We start from the raw sequence: 22,617 nt of genomic DNA, 5'->3' as shown, positions 1-22,617 counted from the left end.
TGTTCCATGCATGTTTTAGTTTGTATAACGTTAATAACCAATGATTCTGAGTCTGAATTTCCCGTTAATTCCAATATGTTTCTTCAATTCCCATATATTTATTTTAATTCCTATGAAAAGTTTCCAGCTTTGTGAATTCACCATATTTTGTATCACCAATCTCTATGAAAGTGTCCATTTTTCTGTGTCCAGATCTTACTTCTGTACTGTACTTTGTAATAACCTATATTTTTTCTTTTCCCCCCCTCCCCATTCTTGTTTCTGTCTTCTGCAGGTATGCATAGTCCAAAAGAGGGACACGGAGAAGATGTACGCCATGAAGTACATGAACAAACAGCAGTGCATAGAGAGAGATGAGGTCGAAACGTCTTTAGAGAGCTTGAGATCCTACAGGAAATTGAACATGTTTTTTTAGTAAATCTCTGGTGACTATCCTATGTTTTTACACTTTCAGTGTGGTCTGCCGTTGTCAGTGTGGGTTTGCCTGCTTTGCCTGTGTGTGCGTTTTTTCAAGAGTCCCAGTTTAAAAAGTGCATGCTTGCTCTCAAATCTGCCTCAGCCTTTAAATAGATGCGGCTCGTGTGAATATTGTGTTCCTTATTTCTGCACAACACGCATTTGGCAGTCGCACATGAACAAAAAAAAGTTTGGTTTAATTAACGATTCCTCCAGACACCAACTATTAACTTAAGACACAATGTTCACATGAGATGTATTTTAGGATGTTAATTTTGACTTGAGCTCATTTGATAATTACTGGGGTTTGAAATGACCTTACGGTTCTCTCGAGCCCGATCCGCAGCAGAACGGAGGCTGCTCTCATTATTCCACGCTCGTTTTTTTCAAGCGGGACACATTTCTGGATGTAATTGGGGACCCAGCATGGCATTCACGGCCTATTACACAAGGCGCTTTGCTCCCCTGTAATTAGAAGAATAGCCATGCATGTGTCCATCATCTTTGAGGAATCGCTACCGGGATATTTTGGTAGTCACTAGGGATGGGCGGTATGGACTAAAAATTTTAATTTCTGGCATTTATCCCAATAACGATAAGAATGACGATAAAAAAAATACCAATTCAACTCCACCTTTGTAACAATAAATCTATCTCCACATTCAGTCTTTGGAGCCAAATCACTGCTCTAAAAGATACTAAATACTACTAAACGTCTTTCTTTCTTTCTTTCTTTCTTTCTTTCTTTCTTTCTTTCTTTCTTTCTTTCTTTCTTTCTTTCTTTCTTTCTTTCTTTCTTTCTTTCTTTCTTTCTTTCTTTCTTTCTTTCTTTCTCTTTCTTTCTTTCTTTCTTTCTTTCAGGCTCGTTTCTTTCTTTCTTTCTTTCTTTCCTTCCTTCCTTCCTTCCTTCCTTCCTTCCTTCCTTCACGTTTGGATTTAACACAGAACCATAAATCAGTTTTACATAAAAACGTCATCAACGGGATTTTATCGTTTTTACCGCGAGATGACAAATTCTTACCGTGGGAAATTTTTTTGACGGTTTATCGTGAACGGTAATTAAAATATCACCCATTCCTAATATTCACACGTTCCTTGGTGAATCCATTATGTGCATTGTGAGAGTGTGTGGAAAACCCAAAGCAGGGTCGCTCTGGTTCTCTTTCTTGAGCAAACTGGGGACATTTTAATATTTTAATGAGCGTAGTCTTGGGTCTGTGATTTTTTTTACTTATTTATTTATTTATTTTTAATTCCCTGCAGGAATATGTGGCTGCCAAAACCATGTGTGGTGTGTTCTAGTTTTCCATGTGCTGGTTTGCTCCCCCCCCCCTCGTGCTCTGCATCCAGCACTATTTTGAGTGCCAGTTGGTGACAAACACAGTATATCGTTGCAGCTATGTGGGAATTAGAAGTTTCACACCTCCTCTCTCCACTCATGAGATACTCCAACGAGGGCCTTTCCATCTCACCGGGGGTTCGTAGCAACCACATATCAGCTTCCCTCTTAACCAGAGACTGTTTCCAAGCTCAGCGGTTAGTCTTTTTCAAACGTCGCCTCTACTATACTCCAAATAATCTTGCTAGGGAACATTTATTTGTGTCAAAACAACTGTATTTTACATTTGAGAATAAGAGTGGAGATCATTTCAGAGATGGTGAAGTGTCACAGCCTGTTAACAAAACACACTAGAGAAACAGCCCATATTTAACCCTTGTGCTGTCTTCGGGTCAAGGAAGGAGGAAGAGAAGAAGGGAGGAAAGAAGGAAGGAAGGAAGGAAGGAAGGAAGGAAGGAAGGAAGGAAGGAAGGAAGGAAGGAAGGAAGGAAGGAAGGAAGGAAGGAAGGAAGGAAGGAAGGAAGGAAGGAAGGACGGAAGGAAAGAGGAACGGAAGAAGGAAGGAGAGAGCAGGAGGAAAGAAGGAAGGAAGGGAAACAAGAAGGAAGAAGGAAGGAAGGAAGGAAGGAAGGAAGGAAGGAAGGAAGGAAGGAAGGAAGGAAGGAAGGAAGGAAGGAAGGAAGGAAGGAAGGAAGGAAGGAAGGAAGGAAGGAAGGAAGGAAGGAAGGAAGGAAGGAAGGAAGGGAGAAAAGAGGAAGGGAAGAAGGAAGGAGAGAGCAGGAGAAGAAAGAAGAACGAAGAACAGGAGAATTAGGTCATTTTGACCCAAAGACAGTACAAGGGTTAATTTTAAACACCTACATTTCTGAGAACTTAAACATGAAAAACAAAAACGTCTTGGTGTTTTTCTGCAACCATTTAGCTTAATTATTAAGCTGCAGTGTTTTGACTAAATGTCTAAGTTTTACTGGCTTCAGGCTCTTGTGTGCTGGCCCCCTCAGAGCAAATGACACATTGTTTGTAGTCAGCGCTGTTTTTTGTTGTGCAGGAAAAGCCATATTTCAAAAAGTCGGGCTGATATTTACGGCGCCTTGAACCTTCATCAGCCACTGGGGTCGGTCCGGCCAGTGCCCTACTCTCCTGGTGGCTGCAGATGTGGCTAAAACAACAACAGGTTGTTTTTAAAATATCTTTTTCTTCGTTCTACATTAATTTTCCCATCCATCCATCCATCCATCGTCCGCCGCTTATCCGTTCCCGGGTCGCGGGGGCAGCAATCTCAGCAGGGATGCCCAGACTTCCCTCACCCCAGCTCTTCCTCCAGCTCTTCCGGGGGGAGTCCGAGGTGTTCCCAGGCCAGCCGAGAGACATAGTCTCTCCAGCGTGTCCTGGGTCTTCCCCGGGGTCTCCTCCCGGTGGGACATGCCTGGAACACCTCCCTAGGGAGGCGTCCAGGAGGATCCGGTACAGATGTCCAAGCCACCTCAGCTGACTCCTCTCAATGTGAAGGAGCAGCGGCTCGACTCCGAGCTCCTCCCGGGTGACCGAACTCCTCACCCTATCTCTAAGACTACGTTCACACTGCAGGCCTTAATGCTCAATTCCGATTTTTTCCCATATCTGATTTTTTTGTGTGGCTGTTCACATTATCTTTTAAAATGTTTCCTATATCAGACTCGAGCGTGAACGCATCGCGGCCTGAACTGACCCGCATGCGCAGAGGAACAATAACAAAGACGTCACACGCAGCACGCCGTCATACGGCGGTAAACATGGAGGAACAGAAGTGAGATACATGGGTACATTTTGAAGTTGTTGTGTGGTGGAAGCCGACGAAACTGTGAGCAAGTGTTAATGAAAAGGAGAAGGAGGAGAAAGAAAGCCGCATTTTTAATAATCCGAGTGACTTCCGAGTGACTCCCGCCCCCGCCAGCGCAGTATTATGACAACGGTCGCTCTCAAGTGACGTCAAAGTCGCATTAATTCCGACCTGGCTGTTCACACTGAGGTCGCATTGCAAAACATCAGATCTGTATCCGATTTAGAACCACATATGGAAGCGACCTGAATCTGATTTGAAAAGATCAGATTCCATGTGACTTGTGCTGTTCACACTGTCATAAACAAATCAGATCTGAGTCACATATGAGCAAAAAATTGGATTCCTTTTTGGAATCGGATTTGGGTCACTTGGGAACTGCAGTGTGAACGTAGTCTAAGGGAGCATCCAGCCACCCTGTGGAGGAAACTCATCTCGGCCGCTTGTATCCACGATCTTGTCCTTTCGGTCGCTACCCAGTTCATGACCATAGGTGAGGGTAGGTGCGTAGATTGACCAGTCTTGGAGGTGCTGATTCTCATCCCTGCCGCGTTGCACTCGGTCTCAAACCGCCCCAGCACATGCTGAAGGTCCCGGTCTGATGAAGCCAACAGGACAACATCATCCGCAAAAAGCAGAGACGAAATCCTGTGGTTCCCATTCATTTTGTGCATTTATATTTTTCCGAAATGATTTGGCGACCCCCAGAAATCATCTTGCGACCGCAAGGTTGACGGCCGTTGGTCTCCTCCATGCTCTTGGAAGTGTGCAGGGAGACACAACAAACCTTCTGCCAATGGCTAGTACTGATATTCCCCCGTGAAGGAGTTGGATTGTAGGTGCAACTTCTGTAGGATCCAGGTATCGCCTCACGCTACCAGTAGTGACACCAAGCGTTAGTTAAATGCAAAACTAGTCAAAACAGTCAGAAAAGAGTTGTTGGTGGTTTTCCACCTGTAACCCCCCCCCCCCCCCCCCCCCCCCGGAGTCGTCTCACTGTTGCCCCGTTGGTGCACCTGTTGTTGATCCCATTAACACTAAAGCAGCTGAAACTGATTAGCAACCCCCTCTGCGTATTAACTGACCGAATCAATACCCCAGAAATTTAATTGACTTGATGCTCCATTGTGATTAAACAGTGTTCCATGCCCAGCGAGCACGGACGCCTGTTTGCTTTTATAAGAGAGTAATGTGGAATGAGATCTTTTCTGACGCTAATGTGGACACAGATTGATGATGCAGCACATCGTGGACGTAGTCTTGGTTTCTTACCAGAATCAGAGAGGAACTCTGATGAACTCACATTGTGCTGCTGGATCAATATGGATAGGGACAACAATTGCATAATATGGTGTCCTTTAATGTTTCTAAAAGGCTTTTAAAAGTTTGCTTTAGATAGATATTAATGGCGCTTTTCCACTAGTACCTACTCAGCCGTCCCGCCTCGTACCGCCTCCACCCACCTCTTCCCCGTTTGTTTTCAACACCCAGATGAGAAGTGGGCGGTTGGAGCGAAGCTGCTGTGACGTATTTGATTGTGTGATCTAAACGGAGAAGACAACACTAAAGATGTAGAACCTGGAGGAGATGATAGATGTGCTGCTGGGTCTGTGGCTTGTGTTCGATATCAAGTTAAAAAATGAGAGTGAGAGAAACTTCAAGCGGCAACGCTTTTTTTATTTTGTTTGTGTCGCGAGCTGCTATGAAGTGACAGAGCTCCTGGTGGATCTGATCGTTCCTTATCTCCGTCTAGATCCCTTTTTTAATTCTCTCCTCAGCACCAGGTTTATGAACATCTGCACCTCAGAGTTGGATCACCAAACAGACGTTTGCGCTGCCGTTGCCTGTCGAATAAAATGAAGAGCCGCAAGTCGCTCTCGCGCTGACTCCCGCTTCCTGATTCAAACGTCTGCCGGCCCCGCCCCCCGACCAATCGGTGGCCTGTAGTGTGATGACGTCAGATCCAGGGCCGACTCAGCACGCTCAGAACCTCGGCAGAATAGGTACAGAAAAAGTATCTACTCTGCACGCCACTACCCGTCTTGGCCCGTAGTGGAGAAGCGCAAGACGGGGGCGAGTAGAAGCGTGCAGAGTAGGTACTAGTGGAGAAGTGCCATTAGATATTAAGCCTGACTTTTACGTTGCCAAGCTCGCCAACTGATCAGAGCCCAATGGGTGAATGGTCAGCGGTCTCTAGTTGGCCATCTGTTGCTGTGTGTGAACAACTCCAAGAAGTATTTAAGTTAAAGCTTTGCGGAATTTTGACTTTTGACCATTCAGGTCTTGGAGTGAGGTCACCGTGACAGGAGACCCATGAAGCATTGTAAACATTCAATAAGACACAACGTGCATTATCTCCATGCAAGTAGGCATTATAAAAAGATTTATAAAACCCTTTTGTACAAGTAGGCACCACAAAAGGTTTTTTTTCCACTAATCCATCCTTTTATCCAAGTCATTTGTATTTCCCTTTTTAGCTTATGCCCTCTACAGGACTTTGCACAACTCCAAGTGTGGAACCATGGTTTGGAGACCAGTTGGAGATCTGGGGCCTGTACCACGAAGCGGGATTTGGGGGTTAGCGAGGTAACTTCAGGTTTAACCCTGGGTTTTCAGGACTACGACGGTGGTTCACTTCTCACCGGGGTACATCGCCATGGTAACTTATGCTGAACAGCTAACCTGCTCCGGAGCAGGTTATGTTCGAGATACAGATCGCCGGGTATAAAAGCACCGCCCACTGACCAATCAGCTCTCTTGGAAAATGGCATGCCCTTTCGAAGAGAATCCAGTGGAGCTCGGTGCGCGGATCGTGAGAGGAAAAAAAAAAGAGTGGGCTGACTTCCAACAAAAATTGAATTAGTCAAGAAACTAAGCAATTCCTTTCATACCCAAGTATCAACACTTTATCATTTCTTTTCTCCTGACAGAGAGGTATGCGAGTACGTTTGTCTTTGCTGTAGATACCCTCACTCCGTCTTTCTAAGAAAACTACTTTTGCAAATAAACCTTTATGTACAAACTGTAAATATACTGTAGAAACAAGGTATGAGTCATTTGAGAGAGGATGAAATGTCAGACCTCGTTTAATTTGAACACGACATGAACTTTTAATTTCAAGTCTAAATATTAAGTTAAATCACAGTGTAATTTATCCTTTGCTCTTCGCTACTGAAATAAGCAGCTCTGACAGCGGACTTCTCCATGCTTGCGATTGGTCATGCGCTGAAAACACCGCCCCTTTTATGTGCACGCGCTCATATCCAGATTGGAGAAACCTGGGTTGATATACCGAGTTGATAACCACCGTCGTGTGACCGCTTAGCGTGATTGCAATTGTCCGGGTTAGTGAATCTGGATAAGGAAAAGATATCCTGGGTATGTTGAACTTGCTTCGTAGTACAGGCCCCTGGAGTCTTTGTCAGATTCGTTTACCTTAAGGTTTTTCTCCCACTAGGGGAGTTTTTACCTGCTATTGTTTATGTAATAATTGCTCGGAGGTTTATGTTCTAGGTCTCTGGAAAGCGTCTAGAGACAACTTTTGTTGTATTAAACGCTATATAATTAAAATTTAATTGAATTGAACCCTACAAGTGGATCAGTCACTTGTTTTACCCCTTTTCCACCAAACAGGTTCCAGGGCTGATTCTGGTTCTGGTTCTGGTTCTGGGCCAGTGCTGAGTTTGGAACCAGGTTTTCTGTTTCCACTGACAAAGAACTGGCTCCGGGCCAAAAAAAAACAGTTCCAAGGTAGCACCAACACTGCTGGACTATAGGAAATAACCGCTTACGTAATCGGAGGGAGCAGAGTTGTTAAGACCAACCACAATAGCAAGAATGCGACTTTTTCAAATGAGCACTGTGCGCTGAAAACCTGTCAGTGGCCACGGTTACATGTTTTTTAATTTGAAATTAATTATTCCGAATTAAACTATTTTCCTTCGAGTTTACATGTAAATAGTAATTTCGAATTGAGGTTTACATGGAAAACACGTTTGATCGGCTTTATCCAATTCCTCTACAGGTCTGGGGGTTGGGAAGGTTCTGATTGGATAGGGGGGGGACCGGAAGTCAAACTACCGGAAGAAAAACAAACTTAGCCGCTACAACTTTTAAATGCTCACAATTTTTCTGTTTCCTGCCATCTGTTCTTTTAATTGTTTCCAGGTCCTCCAAGCTATTTATTAAATAAATGGTCTCTGCTCTTGACCACCGTTTACTGCGTGCTGCCATCTTGAAACTTTGTTTGGAAAACCAGCCCAGCGCGGAATATAAGCGTCATGGAGACAGACGGGCGAGGGAACGAGCAGAAAGAAAGACCGGAATTAATTTAAAGAGGAATGAGTGTAAACATGATCGCGGAATTATTCTATTCAGATTTAAAAACGGAATAAACCAGCCACTTACTTCGGAATTAAGTTAAATTCGGAATGGCCATTTTAATTCAGAATTAGGTGTTTACATGGTAATTTTTTTCTAATTTTAAATCAGATTTAATTTTAATTCTGAATTAAAGAGGAATTAAACTTCCCATGTAAACGCACTGAATGATGACAAAGACATTGGATCTGCCATTTTCTTTTCTTTTGTTTTTGATATATGTTTTTATTGGCAGATTGTTTCCACAATACAGAGCAAAACAGATGAACATATCTTTTTTTTTCCTCCCTCTGCCCATCCCTCCCCCCAAGGTTATCATCATTAATTTTCCTTTGGGAATAGCAAAAATAAAAAATAAAATAAATAATAATAAAAATTTAAAAAAATTGTAAATAAATAAAAATAAAAAGATACTAATATAGTGACATAACAAAAAAGTAGTAGTAGTGCAATTAATTTAAACTTAAATAAGAAAATAAAATGAAGACGAAACCGAAATGGGTTATCTAGAGATTAATAATTATTTCTTAGATCAATAATTAGAAATTCCAGTAGTAGTCACAAGTTATACTAGTAAACACTTGAGTCGGAATGTTGTCATATATCACCCCCAGAGTTATATACCAATGTATGAGTAATTAAGCTGTTACTATTTTTAGGGATAGAAAAACGGATCTGCCCTTTTCTGATCCCAATGAAGCAACGTTAACCAGAACAGCGTGGCTCCCGTTAGCACCCTGAGCTATGGAAAAACAATCGGTTCTAAGCTGGTTCGCAAGTTGAAGGAGTTGTGAACCAGCACTGGTTTAGTGGAAAAGAGGTAATTGTGCGAACGCTAGGGATGGGCGGTATGGACTAAAAAACGGTAATTTCTGGCATTTATCCTGATAACGATAAAAATGATGATAAAAAAAATATCAATTCAACTCCACCTTTTTAACTTTAAATCTATCACCACATTCAGTCTTTGGAGCCAAAACACTGCTCTAAAAGATACTAAATACTACTAAACTTTCTTTCTTTCTTTCTTTCTTTCTTTCTTTCTTTCTTTCTTTCTTTCTTTCTTTCTTTCTTTCTTTCTTTCTTTCTTTTCTTTCTTTCTTTCTTTCTTTCTTTCTTTCTTTCTTTCAGGCTCATTTCTTTCCTTCGTTCTTTCTTTCGTTCTTTCTTTCTTTCAGGCTTGTTTCTTTCTTTCTTCTCTTCTTTCCTTCTTTCTTTCTTTCTTTCTTTCTTTCTTTCTTTCTTTCTTTCTTTCTTTCTTTCTTTCTTTCTTTCTTTCTTTCTTTCTTTCTTTCTTTCTTTCTTTCTTTCTTTCTTTCTTTCTTTCTTTCTTTCAGGCTTTCAGGCTTGTTTCTTTCTTCCTTCCTTCCTGTACGTTGTGCGTCAATTTAACGCAGAACTATAAATCATCTTTACACAAAAACATCATCAACAGGAATTTATAATTTTTACCGTGAGATACAAATTCTTACTGTGGGGAATTTTTTTGACGGTTTATCGTGAACGGTAAAATATCACCCATTCCTAGCGAACACCACAATGACTTTAGGACTACGGGAAAGCAAGTTTACCAGTGCAAAACGTCACGAAGCGTGACGGTGGTCTCCAGTGCTGATTAGTCTCAAGTACTTCCACATACCGCCATTAGAAAAGAAAATATTCCCATCATACAGTTCCCATGAACCTCAGTAACCGTACGAGGTGACGGTTGGTCGTGCAGAGTGTTACTGATCTCAGCTCTGTATCCAACCTTTCTGGAGATGTTTCTGAAGCACGGGGGTTTTATAATCGGTGTAATGTTGGTGTTCCTCTCTGGCTGGCTAAATAAAACTGTTAGGACCAGCATTCGCCTGAATACCATTTTATGAGCCTTAGATTCCCCTCCGGGTTCCCTCAAAGGGTCCACGGGGGGTCGCTGTTAGGAAAAAGTATTGATGGGGAAAGAGTTTAAATATTAGCCCGCTGTGATGAAGAGCAGCACGCCGCTGAGCTCTCGCTGCAGCGAGGGAGGCTGTTTATGAAAGAAGTAGAAGGAAAAAGAAACAAATGTGGATACCCAGATCCAGAGCTAGATTTGTCCACCTTTTTTATTGATTTGTTTAGGCTTTATTTATCCTGGAGATGTTCCATTGAGATACAAAATATCTTCTTCCTGGGAGTCCTAATCAAGACAGCATACTTACGTTTCATATATGAGAATAAAACATACACATAGATATGATGAAGACATAAAATACATAAAATCAACAGTAAAAGGACAATTTTAAATGAACATTGATTTAAAAAAACAGATATTAAAATACCTTAAAAAACATTTACATTAGGGAGGGCCCTTAAATTCATTGTATCTTATAACTCATTCCATAATGAAGGGGCATAAAGGGAAAATGAGGTTTGACCAAGATCTGACTGCATACAGGGACATTTAAAAGCATCCCATTTGCTGCTCGTCTCGTGCTATGAGTGTTTGTATAAAAAGACAGAAGTCTGGAGATGTAAGATGGCAATTTACCAATTAATGCTTTAAAAGTAAATGTCAACATGTGTGCTTTTCTCCTCTGGTGTTGGGATCCTAGCAATCCATATAAGGTGCAGTGGTGTGTGTGAGGATTGCTGCACGATAACTAGAGTCCAGCTTTTTAAGCAGGGGAGACAAATATCTATTGCAAAACTGGTTGAAACTGTCCTACGTCCAGCCTTTTACTTAGGCCCTGTCCCAATACTCCCAATACCCCTAGTTTTCATCCCTACCCCTAAATTTTGTGCGTTCCCGTGAGGGTAGTGGTGTCCCAATTCCTCTTTCCACCTAGGGGGAGTGGGGAAAACTAGTGTAGTGGCTATGAATCTGTCCCTACGGATCGAGGGATTTCCGATCCTCTTTAGTTGATCTAGGGACAGAAAAATTTCCCAGAATGCTTTTCGTCGTCATTTGCAGACTGAATCAAAAAAAAAAACATGGCGGACATTTCTTATTTTTTAGTGAATAAAATCAATATTTTGAGTTAGTTCCTGCATAAAAATGCGTTTTGATTACATTTCTAGCGAGAAATATATATTTTACTTTCATAATATTCACTCAGTGAATGTACATAATCACTTGCTTGCTCGTTGTTGCAAAGTCTTTTTCAAACCTCGCCAGAATAAAGGCTGATTTATGGTCCCGCGTTACACCAACGCAGAGCCTACGGCGTAGGTTACGCGGCGACGCGCACCGTACGCCGTAGGCTCTGCGTCGATTTAACGCGGACCCATAAATCAGCTCCCAAGCCGGCAGGCAGAAATCCCGAAATTTTCGGAGCAAATTTCTTAACAGGCGTAGCTACAACTGTTAGATTTCATCTATTAAACCAACATTTATCTTCCTAAATGATTTATTTCAGCCAGCGGTAATTCTCCACAGAGCTGCAGGTTTCTCCCTGGGACGACGGCGCAGGTTGACCCAGCGATCACGTCTGTACTCCGGCTGCTGCTGCTGCGCCCGGTCTCATCATCGCCAAAAACATCAGATCAAATTTCTTAACAGGCGTTATTTGGATAAACTGAGCCCAGGTTGGGGATCTTAACGGTTACTTTTACACCTGAAAAAATATTAAAACTTAATAAAGTGGCATATTAACAGCGCTACAGCTGAAATTAAAACAGCTTTTGGCTCTCAGCTTCCTGATTAGTGGTGGTGCTGAAAATAGGGGTAGGGGGAGTATTGGGACAGACCTGGGAAGATTTCAAGTGCCCTAAAATCTGTCCCTTCTTTTTTAGGGGTAGTGAGAGTGAGGGAGAGCTAGTGGTAGAAAGTAGGGCTAGTGAAGAAAATTTGTTTTATACGCCCCTCCGCCTGAACCCTGCAGGATGTTTGGGCTTGTTTGCAATCAGGATGAACCCTCCCCCCTTTGAGGAAGTGAACGCATCCCGGTTTTCCTAAAATCACAAACTCTAATAAATCATAGATTGTGTGTAAATGTTTGATCAAGGCATTCTCAAGATACCTCAGGGTTTCGCGCTTTTTGCAAACGCTTTCATTGTTTGAGTGACAAATGATGTTAGGGTGGGAGGGGGGGTCGTTCCAGTTTGTGTCTGGCGCTTGAGAAAAGCATGAGGAATCTGTCAAAAAAAGTAAATAAAGGCACATTGTGAAGGTGCTGTTAGACTGTCAGGTGGAAGCAGATGTGTTGTCAGGTTCAGGTGCAGCTGTCGGTGTGCAGGTTTAGCAGCTGCGTTCATGCTGCGATCTCTTACCAATCTACCAGAGGGGGCCGTAAAACACTACTTTTGATTAGAATAGATGATTAAAAGGTATCATTGGATATTTCTGCCACAGTTTACGGGCCACTCTGTGGCCATCTGTGCACCACAGGGCTGTTAGGTGTCACACCTGTGAGCATCACATTTACCCTCCGCTTCATCCAGCTCAACTCAACCAGGCGGGTAATGAAGTAGGACCGATGAAAACTCTGCCTCATTTTCCCATCGTCTCCCTCCCCCTACACTGCAAAAACTCAAAATCTTAACAAGAATATTTGTCTCATTTTTAGTAAAAAAAAATCTCATTACACTTAAAACAAGATCATCACTGGAAAAAACAACCATTTTCACCTGTTTCAAGTAGATTTTCACTTAAAATAAGTAGAAAAATCTGCCAGTGGAACAAGATTTTTTTGCTTGTAATGAGAAGATAAATCTTGTCCCACTGGCAGATTTTCTTACTTACTTCAACTGAAAATTTACTTGAAACAGGTGAAAATTGTCAAATAACAAGTTATTTTTCTGGTGATGACTCTTGATTTAAGTGTAATGAGATTTTTTGACTAAAAATGAGACATTTTAACTAGAAATAAGACAAATATTCCTGGTAAAATTTTGAGTTTTTGCAGTGTAACAACAAGGAACGGAACTGGTTCACTGTTACCCCTTTTCCACCAAAAGGGGTACTGGTTCTGGTTCTGGGCCAGTGCTTGGAGTTGGAACCGGGATTTCTGTTCCCACTGACAAAAGAAATGGCTCTAGGCCAGAAAAACCGGTTCCAAAGTAGCACCAACTCTTTGCTGGGCTAGAGGAAAGAACCGCTTTCATAAGCGCAGGGTCGGAGTTGTTAAGACCAAGGCCTCGTTTCCACATAGCCGGGTATTTACAAAAACTGATATTTCCCCCTCTACGTTTTGAAAATACCATAATTTACACGAACCCGCATGAATAAATACGCTGTTAAGGTGCTATGAGCAGCCAAACCTACAGGGGGCAGTGTAACGAGAAGATAAAGTCATGCTAGCCAATCAGAATCCTGGAAAAAAACATCAACAAATGACACTTGGCCAAACAAATTGTAAACACGGGTCGCGCACATGACGCTGGTGACGTTTCTGTCGCATAATGTGACGTTCTGAAGCCTAAATTTCCCATTTCCCTCTGTTTACAAGCAAACGTGAAGACGGAGTTTTTGAAAATCTCGACTTTGGCCGGAGTTTTCAGAAATTATCGTTTTCGTGTAAACGAACGGCCAAAAAGCATGAAAACACCACTGTTTTTTGCTACGTGGAAACGGGGACGCCATTTTCAAATAAGCGTTGAATTAATCTGGATGCAGCAAAGCAGCAGTGGTTTTTGGAGGAGACAACCAGTCCTTTAGCAATATGGTCCACGGAGGTGCTACTGTACGTGGACAAGTCCGTATCAGAGCAAATACGTTGTTGTTGCTTCAACTTTTGCGTAAACGCCAGAGGTGTCAAAAGTATTCACATTCATTACTCAGGTAGAAGTATAGATACTAGAGTTTAAAAATACTCCTGTAGAAGTTGAAGTATCAACTCAAGTTTTTTACTCAAGTAAAAGTATAAAAGTACTGGTTTCAAAACTACTTAAAGTATAAAAGTAAAAGTAATGTAAGGGGGAAAAAGCCATTAAGGACAAAAGCCATTGAAAATGAATGCATCTTAGTATAATGTAAATATATTAAATAACTATGTGTACTATTGAGCATTAACATGTGTTTCAGAGAGCAGACGTGTACAAACCAATAGGCCAGGGGTCAGCAAGTAAGTTTGGCCTCGGGCCAAATTTTTTCGGAGCAACTGCAGTCCTTCTTTAAAATACACAGAACGACATTAAACACATGAAAAACCCATGACGCACCTATGAACATCAGCATAGGGGACAGTCAGTACGTGCACACGGAGCAGCAGGCTCTCCTGAAGCGAGTGAGAGGATATGCAAATGAGGCAGATTTTCCTAGTATTTTTAGACATATAATGGACGTTTTACCATTTAAAAGACCAACAGCAAAACTCAAGGTAAGTTATCAGTTGTATTTTTCACAGTTTAAACCACAACAAATCACTTTAAAGCAAGCTAGCTTGCATAAAACGAAGAGCACCGACACATACGTCTTACCATTTCAACAGCTTCAGGAGTTTTGCGGGAGTCTGTGCCTACGTCACTCCTGAATATTTGTGTGCACCTCTAATTAAGGCCCCCCTATGCTACAGGTGACAGGGAACTATACAGAATTGTGTGCGTCCGGAATCATGAAGATTCTACTTTTATTTTATTTTATTTTATCTTTTCTAAACAAAGGCTTTGAATTCTCTATGAAATTGTTGTTTTTGTGATAGTAAATAATAATAATAAAAAAATATATATATTTATCAGAATTTCAATGTCATCTGGCAGGCCAGATATTATTGGAGACGGGCCAATTTTGGCCCGCGGGCCGCCAGTTGCCGACCACTGCAATAGGGTGTCGGAATGGTATTATGTTTATACTTCTCATCCTACCACAACCAAATTCACTCTATCCAGATGGCGCAATTTAACTGGATATTTTTTTTTTTAAAGGCCGAAATGAAATAGAGTAACGAAGCTGTTTTTAAAATGTAAAGACTAAAAAGTACAGATAATTGCGTGAAAATGTAAGGAGTAAAAGTAAAAAGTCGTCTGAAAAATAATTACTCCAGTGAAGTATAGATAACCAAAATTTCTACTTAAGTAAGGTAACGAAGTATTTGTACTTCGTTACTTGACACCTCTGGTAAACGCAGCGACATAACTGACGTTTGCAGCGACGTAATGTTTTGGCTCCCCTTAGCACCCGAGCTGTGGAAAAACAAACCGGTTCTCAGCTGGTTCGCAAGTTGAATGAGTTGTGAACCAGAACCAGCACTGGAACCAGTTTGGTGGAAAAGGGGTATGTGTTGGGCATGTTGCTTCTCTGGGAAATCTGCCGGTTTGCCTCATCCATTGGCTTCTCAAATGGAATATTACGATTTCTGGCACTTGGTATTTGAGTTTTCAGTACATTATTAATGGATGCGCAGCACACCAGCTGGGGGGGGGGAGTGGGAACTGCCAATTCCTAAAAGCAAATAATAAAAAAGCTGCAACTCATGAGAAATGCCAGTTTTGATGAAGCTTCACAGGAGTGTTTTTTATTGATAGACGGCCAGGAGGGAGCGTCAGAGAGAGTACAGTGGAAGTTATGATTCCCACAATCACAGAGGATGTGGCGGTGGGGGGGGGGTCATGGGTGGTCATAACAGACATAGGAAATATTTGGCATTGATTTTTTTCTCTTCCGTCAAATAAAAGATGTGCAGACTAAGAGGATTTGTAAGATATCCTGCAGCCCGTGGCTACCCACACACGGCCTCTCGCTTTGTGTCTGGAAACGAGGTTCCGCTTTCATTGAGTCATCCTGGATTTTGCTCCACTTTCGAAAGCGGCCGTTTTCAGAGGAAACGCATTGGGAAGCTGCTGAATCCCGTCAGCCGGGTGAAGGCCGCCTAAAGCTCGCCGGGTGTTTAAGGCTGCAACCCACGGTAATTGCCGCGACTGTTCCCCCGCGTAGGAGTCGAGGGTTCTCGGAAACGAATTACTTCAGGGGAGGAAGAAAAATTAACTATCATCTGCTGCGCGCACCCCAAATCCAGACAAATCCTGGGAAGGATTTACAACACAGACACAGATTTCCGCTTTCCCTTGGTTATGTTTAAAACCCTAAAGTGCAAGGGTCACTTTTTCCCCAGAGAATAACCAGCGACAGCCATTTTCCTCCCCTGTTTAGTGGCTTACAGTCATTGTTGTAAGATGGCGCCGCCTATGGCCGCCACGGTTTTTCGCTCTCTGTTTTTCTTCTGCTTTTTGTTTATTTTTCCTGTTTTCTGCTGCCCCTCACGGGTCACCTTCAGCAGAGAAGAGCTATTTAATATTAGGAAGTCCTCTCCCGGCACATCTTGCCCAATTTTCTCCGATCCGGACAGCTTTAAGGAGATTCTGATCGGAGCAGCAGCCGCTGTTTACCGGCTCTACAGGAGACGCAAGCGGGGGAAGCGCGCCGGAGCCCTTGTGCGTCTGAGAGAGAGAGGATTCCGAACCGCGCTCCCCTCCATTCACCTGGGAAACGTCCGATCCCTTACTAACAAAATAGATGAGCTTCTTATGCTCATCACAAGGAACCAGGATTTTAGCAGATCTGCCGCCTTTTGCTTCACGGAAACCTGGCTCAGTGATCTCGTCCCGGACAGCGCAGTACGGCTGCCGGGATTCCAGCTCATCCGAGCGGATCGCTGCAAGGAATCATCAGGGAAACGAAAAGGCGGCGGGGTCTGCCTCTATATAAACGAAGGTTGGTGCACAGATGCCACAGTGCTAAAAGTTTCTTGCAGTCCTCACTTAGAGACACTTTTTGTGAACTGTAAACCATTTTATTCACCGCGGGAGTTTTCATCCTTTGTTCTGGTCGGCGTTTACATTCCACCCGACGCGTGTGTGGCTGAAGCCACTCAGTGTCTCGCCGATCAGATAACAGACCTGGAGAAAAAACTCCCGAACTCATTCTTTATTGTTTTGGGGGACTTTAACAAAGCAAACCTCACTCACGAACTCCCGAAATTCAGACAACACGTCACGTGTCCCACCAGGGACACGCGGACTCTGGACCATTGTTACACCGTCATAAAGAATGCATACCGCTCTGTTCCCCGCGCAGCTCTTGGTCACTCTGACCATTGTCTGCTCCACCTCATCCCTCCCTACAGGCAGAAATTAAAGACCTCGAAGCCTGTAGTTAATACTGTTAAAAAGTGGACTGAGGAGTCAAAGCTGGAGCTTCAGGACTGTTTTCAGATCACCGACTGGAGTGTCTTTGAAGCTGCGGCCTCAGATCTCCATGAACTGACTGATACTGTTACATCGTATATCAGTTTCTGCGAGGACATGTGTGTGCAGACCAAGACGTTCTGCACATACAATAACAACAAATCCTGGTTCACTCCGACCCTCAGAAAACTACGCAGAGACAAGGAGAAGGCCTACAGGAGTGGCGACCGAGCCCTGTTCAGGCAGGCCAAAAACACACTGACAAGAGAAATCAGGAAGGCGAAGCGATCCTACGGTGAACGGCTGCAGAATCGCCTCTCTGCCAACCCTGACCCCTCGTCTGTGTGGAGAGGCCTGCAGAACATCACTGGGTTCAAAAGACCAGCTCCACGCCCTGCAGGCAACCGCAAACTCGCCAACCAGCTTAACAGCTTTTACTGCCGGTTCGACTCATCATCATCACCATCATCATCATCACCATCATCATCACCTTCATCATCATCATCATCATCATCATCATCACCTTCATCATCATCACCATCATCATCATCACCATCATCATCACCTTCATCATCTTCATCATCATCATCACCTTCATCATCTTCATCTTCATCATCATCATCATCATCACCTTCATCATCATCACCTTCATCATCACCACCTCCCCCCCCCTCACCCTCCCCCCCTGCAGCTACACCTCCACCATCCCCCCCCTCCCCCCCCACTGCCCACCTTTTCACACCTCACCTCAGCCAACCCCCCCCACCTCTGTCTACCCCCCTCCCCCCACCCAAGACCCTGCCTGCACTGAAGATCTCTGTGGAAGAAGTGTGTCGGCTGTTCAAAAGGCAGAAGATCAGGAAGGCTCCTGGCCCGGACGGCGTGTCGCCCTCCTGCCTGAGAGCCTGCGCCGAGCAGCTGGCTCCCACCTTCACAAGGATCTTCAACCGGTCCCTGGAGCTGTGTGAGGTGCCCTCATGCTTCAAACGCTCCACCATCATCCCAGTCCCCAAGAAACCCACCATCACTTGTCTAAATGACTACAGACCCGTCGCCCTGACGTCTGTGGTCATGAAGACCTTTGAGCGGCTGGTGTTGAGCCACCTGAAAGACACCACAGGCTCCCTGCTCGACCCCCTGCAGTTTGCCTACCGGGCAAACAGGTCGGTGGATGACGCAGTCAACATAGGACTGCATCACATCCTGCGTCATCTCGACACCTCAGGGACTTATGCAAGGATCCTGTTTGTGGACTTCAGCTCGGCGTTCAACACGATCGCACCCGCAATCCTCCACCAGAAGCTCACCCAGCTCCCCGTGCCTGCCCCCACCTGTCAGTGGATTACCAGCTTCCTGAGTGACAGGAGGCAGCAGGTGAGGCTGGGGAGCATCACATCCAGCACCCGCACCATCAGCACTGGCGCCCCTCAGGGGTGCGTCCTCTCACCACTGCTCTTCTCCCTCTACACTAACGACTGCACCTCAGGGGACTCTTCTGTGAAGCTCCTGAAGTACGCGGATGACACCACCGTCATCGGCCTGATCCGGGAAGGTGACGAGTCCGCGTACAGACGGGAGGTGGATCAGCTGGTCCACTGGTGCGGTCGGAACCACCTGGAACTGAACCCGCTCAAGACTGTGGAGTTGACAGTGGACTTCAGGAAAAACCCACTGCCACTCGTCCCCCTCACCATCCTCAACAGCACCGTCTCCTCCACAGACTCCTTCAAGTTCCTGGGGTCCACCATCTCCCGGGACCTGAAGTGGTCCACCCACATCAACTCTGTCAGGAAGAAGGCGCAGCAGAGGTTGTACTTCCTGCGGCAGCTCAGGAAGTTCAACCTGCCACAGCAGCTGCTGATCACTTTTTACACTGCCATCATCCAGTCTGTTCTCTGCTCTTCCATCACTGTCTGGTTTGCATCAGCCACCAAACTAGACAGGCACAGACTGCAACGGACCATCAGGACTGCAGAGAGGATAGTTGGGACTAACCTCCCATCTATCGACGACCTGTACCGGTCCAGGACCAGGAAACGGGCAGGTCGAATCTCTGCAGACCCCTCACACCCGGGACACCGCCTGTTCCAACTCCTCCCCTCTGGACGGCGCTACAGAGCACTGTACGCCAAAACCTCCAGACACAAAGACAGTTTCTTCCCGCAAGCGGTTGCTCTGATGGACTCCCACAAATAATAAGTCTCAGAGTAACCAAACACGTGCAATAAAAATCATCCAGCACCCTCTTTAATAATCATGTCTGCCTCACTCTGCTGCACCTCTCACTTTTGTACTTCCTTTTGTATAATTTTTTGTATTTTTTGTATAATTTGTCTGTTAAAATTGTATATAGGTTATACTTATACTTATTCTTATTTTTATTCAGAACTATCCTTCTTTTATCACTACCTCAAACTGCTGCACCTTAAAATGTTAAAATGTTTATATGTATATAGTAATACCACATTTGTTTATTGTTTATTTGTTTATTGTTTATTTTTTTTTTACTACCAAAGAGCGAAATAACCGAATCAAATTCCTTGTTGGACAATGTTCGAACCTGGCCAATAAAGCTGATTCTGATTCTGATTCTAAAAGACTTTGGGCGTGTTCCAATACTCCCCCTAGCCCTAGTTTTCATCCCTTCCCCTAAATTTTGCGCGTTCCCGTGAGGGTAGTGGTGTCCCAATTCCTCTTTTCATCTAGGGGGAGTGGACATAACGAGGGCGAGTGGTTATGAATCTGTCCCTTCAGAGCGAGGGTTTTCAGATGCACCCTACGGATCGAGGGCTAGAAAAACTTCCCAGAATGCTTTTCGTCGTCATTTGCGGACTGAATCCAAAAAAAAAAAAAACATGGCGAACATTTCTTATTTTTTAGTAAATAAAATCAATGTTTCGAGTTAGTTTCTGCATAAAAATGAGTTTTGATTACATTTCTAGCGAGAAATATATATTTTACTTTCATAATATTCACTCAGTGAATGTACATAATCACTTTTTTGCCAGTTTTGGCAACCTCGCCGGAATAAAGGCTGATTTATGGTTCCGCGTTACACCAACGCAGAGTCTACGGCGTAGGATACGCGGCGACTCGCGCCGTACGCCGTACCCTACGCCGTACCCTACGCCGTACCCTACGCCGTAGGCTCTACGTCGATTTAACGCGGAACCATAAATCAGCTCCCGAGCCGGGCAGGCAGAAATCCGAAATATTCGGAGCAAATTTAGCTACAACTGTTAGATTTCCTTTATTAAACCAACGTTTATCTTCCTAAATGATTTATTTCAGCCAGCTGTAATTCTCCACAGAGCTGCAGGTTTCTCCCCGGAACGACGGCGCAGGTTGACCCAGCGATCACGTCTGTACGTGAGCTGCTGGTGCTCCGGACCGGCGGCTCTTCTCCAAAAACATCGGGTCAAATTTCTTACCAGGTTATTTGGATAAACTGAGCCCAGGTTGGGGATCTTAACGGTTACTTTTACGCCTGAAAAAATATTAAAACTTCATAAAGTGGCATATTAACAGGGCTACAGCTGAAATTAAAACAGCTTTTGGCTATCAGCTTCCTGATTTTAGGGGTGGTGCTGAAAGTAGGAGTAGGGGGAGTATTGGGACAGACCCCTGGGAAGATTTCAAGTGCCCTAAAATCTGTCCCTTCTTTTTTAGGGGTAGTGAAGAAAAGAAGGGCGAGTGAAAGAAAGTAGGGCTAGTGAAGAAAAGTAGGGGGAGTATTGGGATTGGGCCTTTACCTGAAGAATAACCAACAAAAGACTCTGAAGATGCATCACCCGTTGCCCCAAAGGATGTAAAGACACATCAGTGAATCCTGCCCAAATGGGCTGTACCATCGACAGTGGTCGCTAAAGTGGTTGCAAAGCTCACACAATCCTTTGAACCGTCCTTAATGAATTTCCAAGGGTTGAGAAAAAGGGGTGATTTAACTGGGCCTCCCTTCCACTGCCTCTAATCCTCATAGTGGTGAGGATGGATGTTCCCTATCCTGTTCAGCCTCCATTAGGAATATTGATTTAAGGCCTGGATGGAACAAGGTCTTGGGAGATTGTGGAACAAATCAGTCAGCAGTTTTAACAAGCCCTGTAATGGGTTGGTGGGGGGGAATGTATGGATAGGCAAATGGATGATAGATGATTTTGTGGTCCGTGCAAAAACGTGATTGTATTTGGGCGGAGGGAGGTGATCTCGTGCCAATCAACTTCCACTTTACGCTTGTTTCTTTGGTTATAATGTGCACTCGGTTCATATGTGTTGGATGTTGTAGGAAAGTGGTTAGTGGTGGAGCTGTTAGCCATATTTCTTGCATTAATTGGTAGCAAATTGCAAGTTTGAGGCACAGGAAGGACTGAAGAGAGATGATGGACGTTTTTCTGTTGAACCGAGTTACCTTTTCACATATTTCATGTGGTTCAGATGGTTTGATGCCTTATGACATTAAGAACACCGTGTTCATCCTTGGTTTGCAGTCACACTAGCCACCTAGGACAGATGTTCTCAACCTTTTTGGGATCCTGGACCCCCTGCAAATTTGTGATCAAGCCATCATTAGCCAGTCGTGAACTTTCAGCGCTCTTTTCTTCGTGTATGTGTGATTTTTTTGGTTTTGTTTTTTTGCACAATAGTTGTCCTTATCTCTTTGATTCACTGTGACCGGAAAAAGTCGGATAAACCATTCAGGAAAAGATCGCGAATTAGCGGTCACGGGGGGTACTGCACTGCGGCGAAATGGAGTGACAGAGAAGTCCGAAGAGTTCATGACGGCGTCGCGACGGCGTAGGCACAGCGTCGTTTTGACGCAGAACCATAACTCAGGCTTAAGTGATGGGGTTGTCTTACCCTTGAGCACAGAAAGTACATTTTTCAATATGTCCCCTTTAAAACTTTCTCTTTATCAGCTCTCTGCACTAGTTAGAAAGAGGAACTTTTTTGTAGGACATATTCTAGTTCTAGGTGCACTGTGCGAAAGCGGGCCATTGAAGGTACTGTATTTTCAGGTGACTGGTCGGAGGCTGCGGATGACGGGGGGGGGGGGTGCAAAGTCACACCGTTGTTGGAGGAATCCTCAGAGGAGGATGCGAGTGTCTTGTGATCGGGGCGGCCGGCTCCATCCAGTCATCCAGGTTATGTAGGCCACCGAAACTTTGCAGACAGCTCGAGTCAACAGAATCCCAAGCTCGTGGTCCTTTCAAAAGTGTTTCTCCTCTCCGGATGTCCTCCTCGTTCCCTCCCTGCTCCCCTGCCTCCCAGGGCTCATTTGTCATCGTGGCCTGATTATTTCAGCCTGTTCCTCGCGCTCTTTCCAGCTGGTTGACTCTCCTCTCTTCATTGCTGCGACGGTCCGGTCCCGGCCTCTCCAAATGGTCTCCTTGTGTTTATGAACAGGAACAGCTTTTCCCTGACCCCAAATAACTGCCAGATATTCATCCGTACTCCTTTGTGCTCGGTGTGAAGCGCCAGTCAATAAATCGTGATCATTGCAAGTGCAGGGCACACATAAAACAAGATTAGTGGTTGGACATTA

At 44.2% G+C, this 22,617-nt stretch overlaps 1 protein-coding gene across 1 annotated transcript in view; it reads left to right on the top strand.

Moving 5' to 3' along the window:
• Positions 1 to 22,617, top strand: part of LOC133463632 (serine/threonine-protein kinase 32C-like) — a 209,542-nt gene that overhangs the window by 121,220 nt on the left and 65,705 nt on the right. Inside the window, 2 exon segments of the mRNA XM_061745276.1 lie at positions 275 to 356; positions 359 to 425. Of these exon segments, the coding sequence (XP_061601260.1) occupies positions 275 to 356; positions 359 to 425 (149 nt within the window).

Source organism: Cololabis saira, chromosome 17 (genome assembly GCF_033807715.1).
Source record: "Cololabis saira isolate AMF1-May2022 chromosome 17, fColSai1.1, whole genome shotgun sequence".
Taxonomy (NCBI): domain Eukaryota; kingdom Metazoa; phylum Chordata; class Actinopteri; order Beloniformes; family Belonidae; genus Cololabis; species Cololabis saira.
This window is presented reverse-complemented; position numbering and strand designations above follow the sequence as displayed.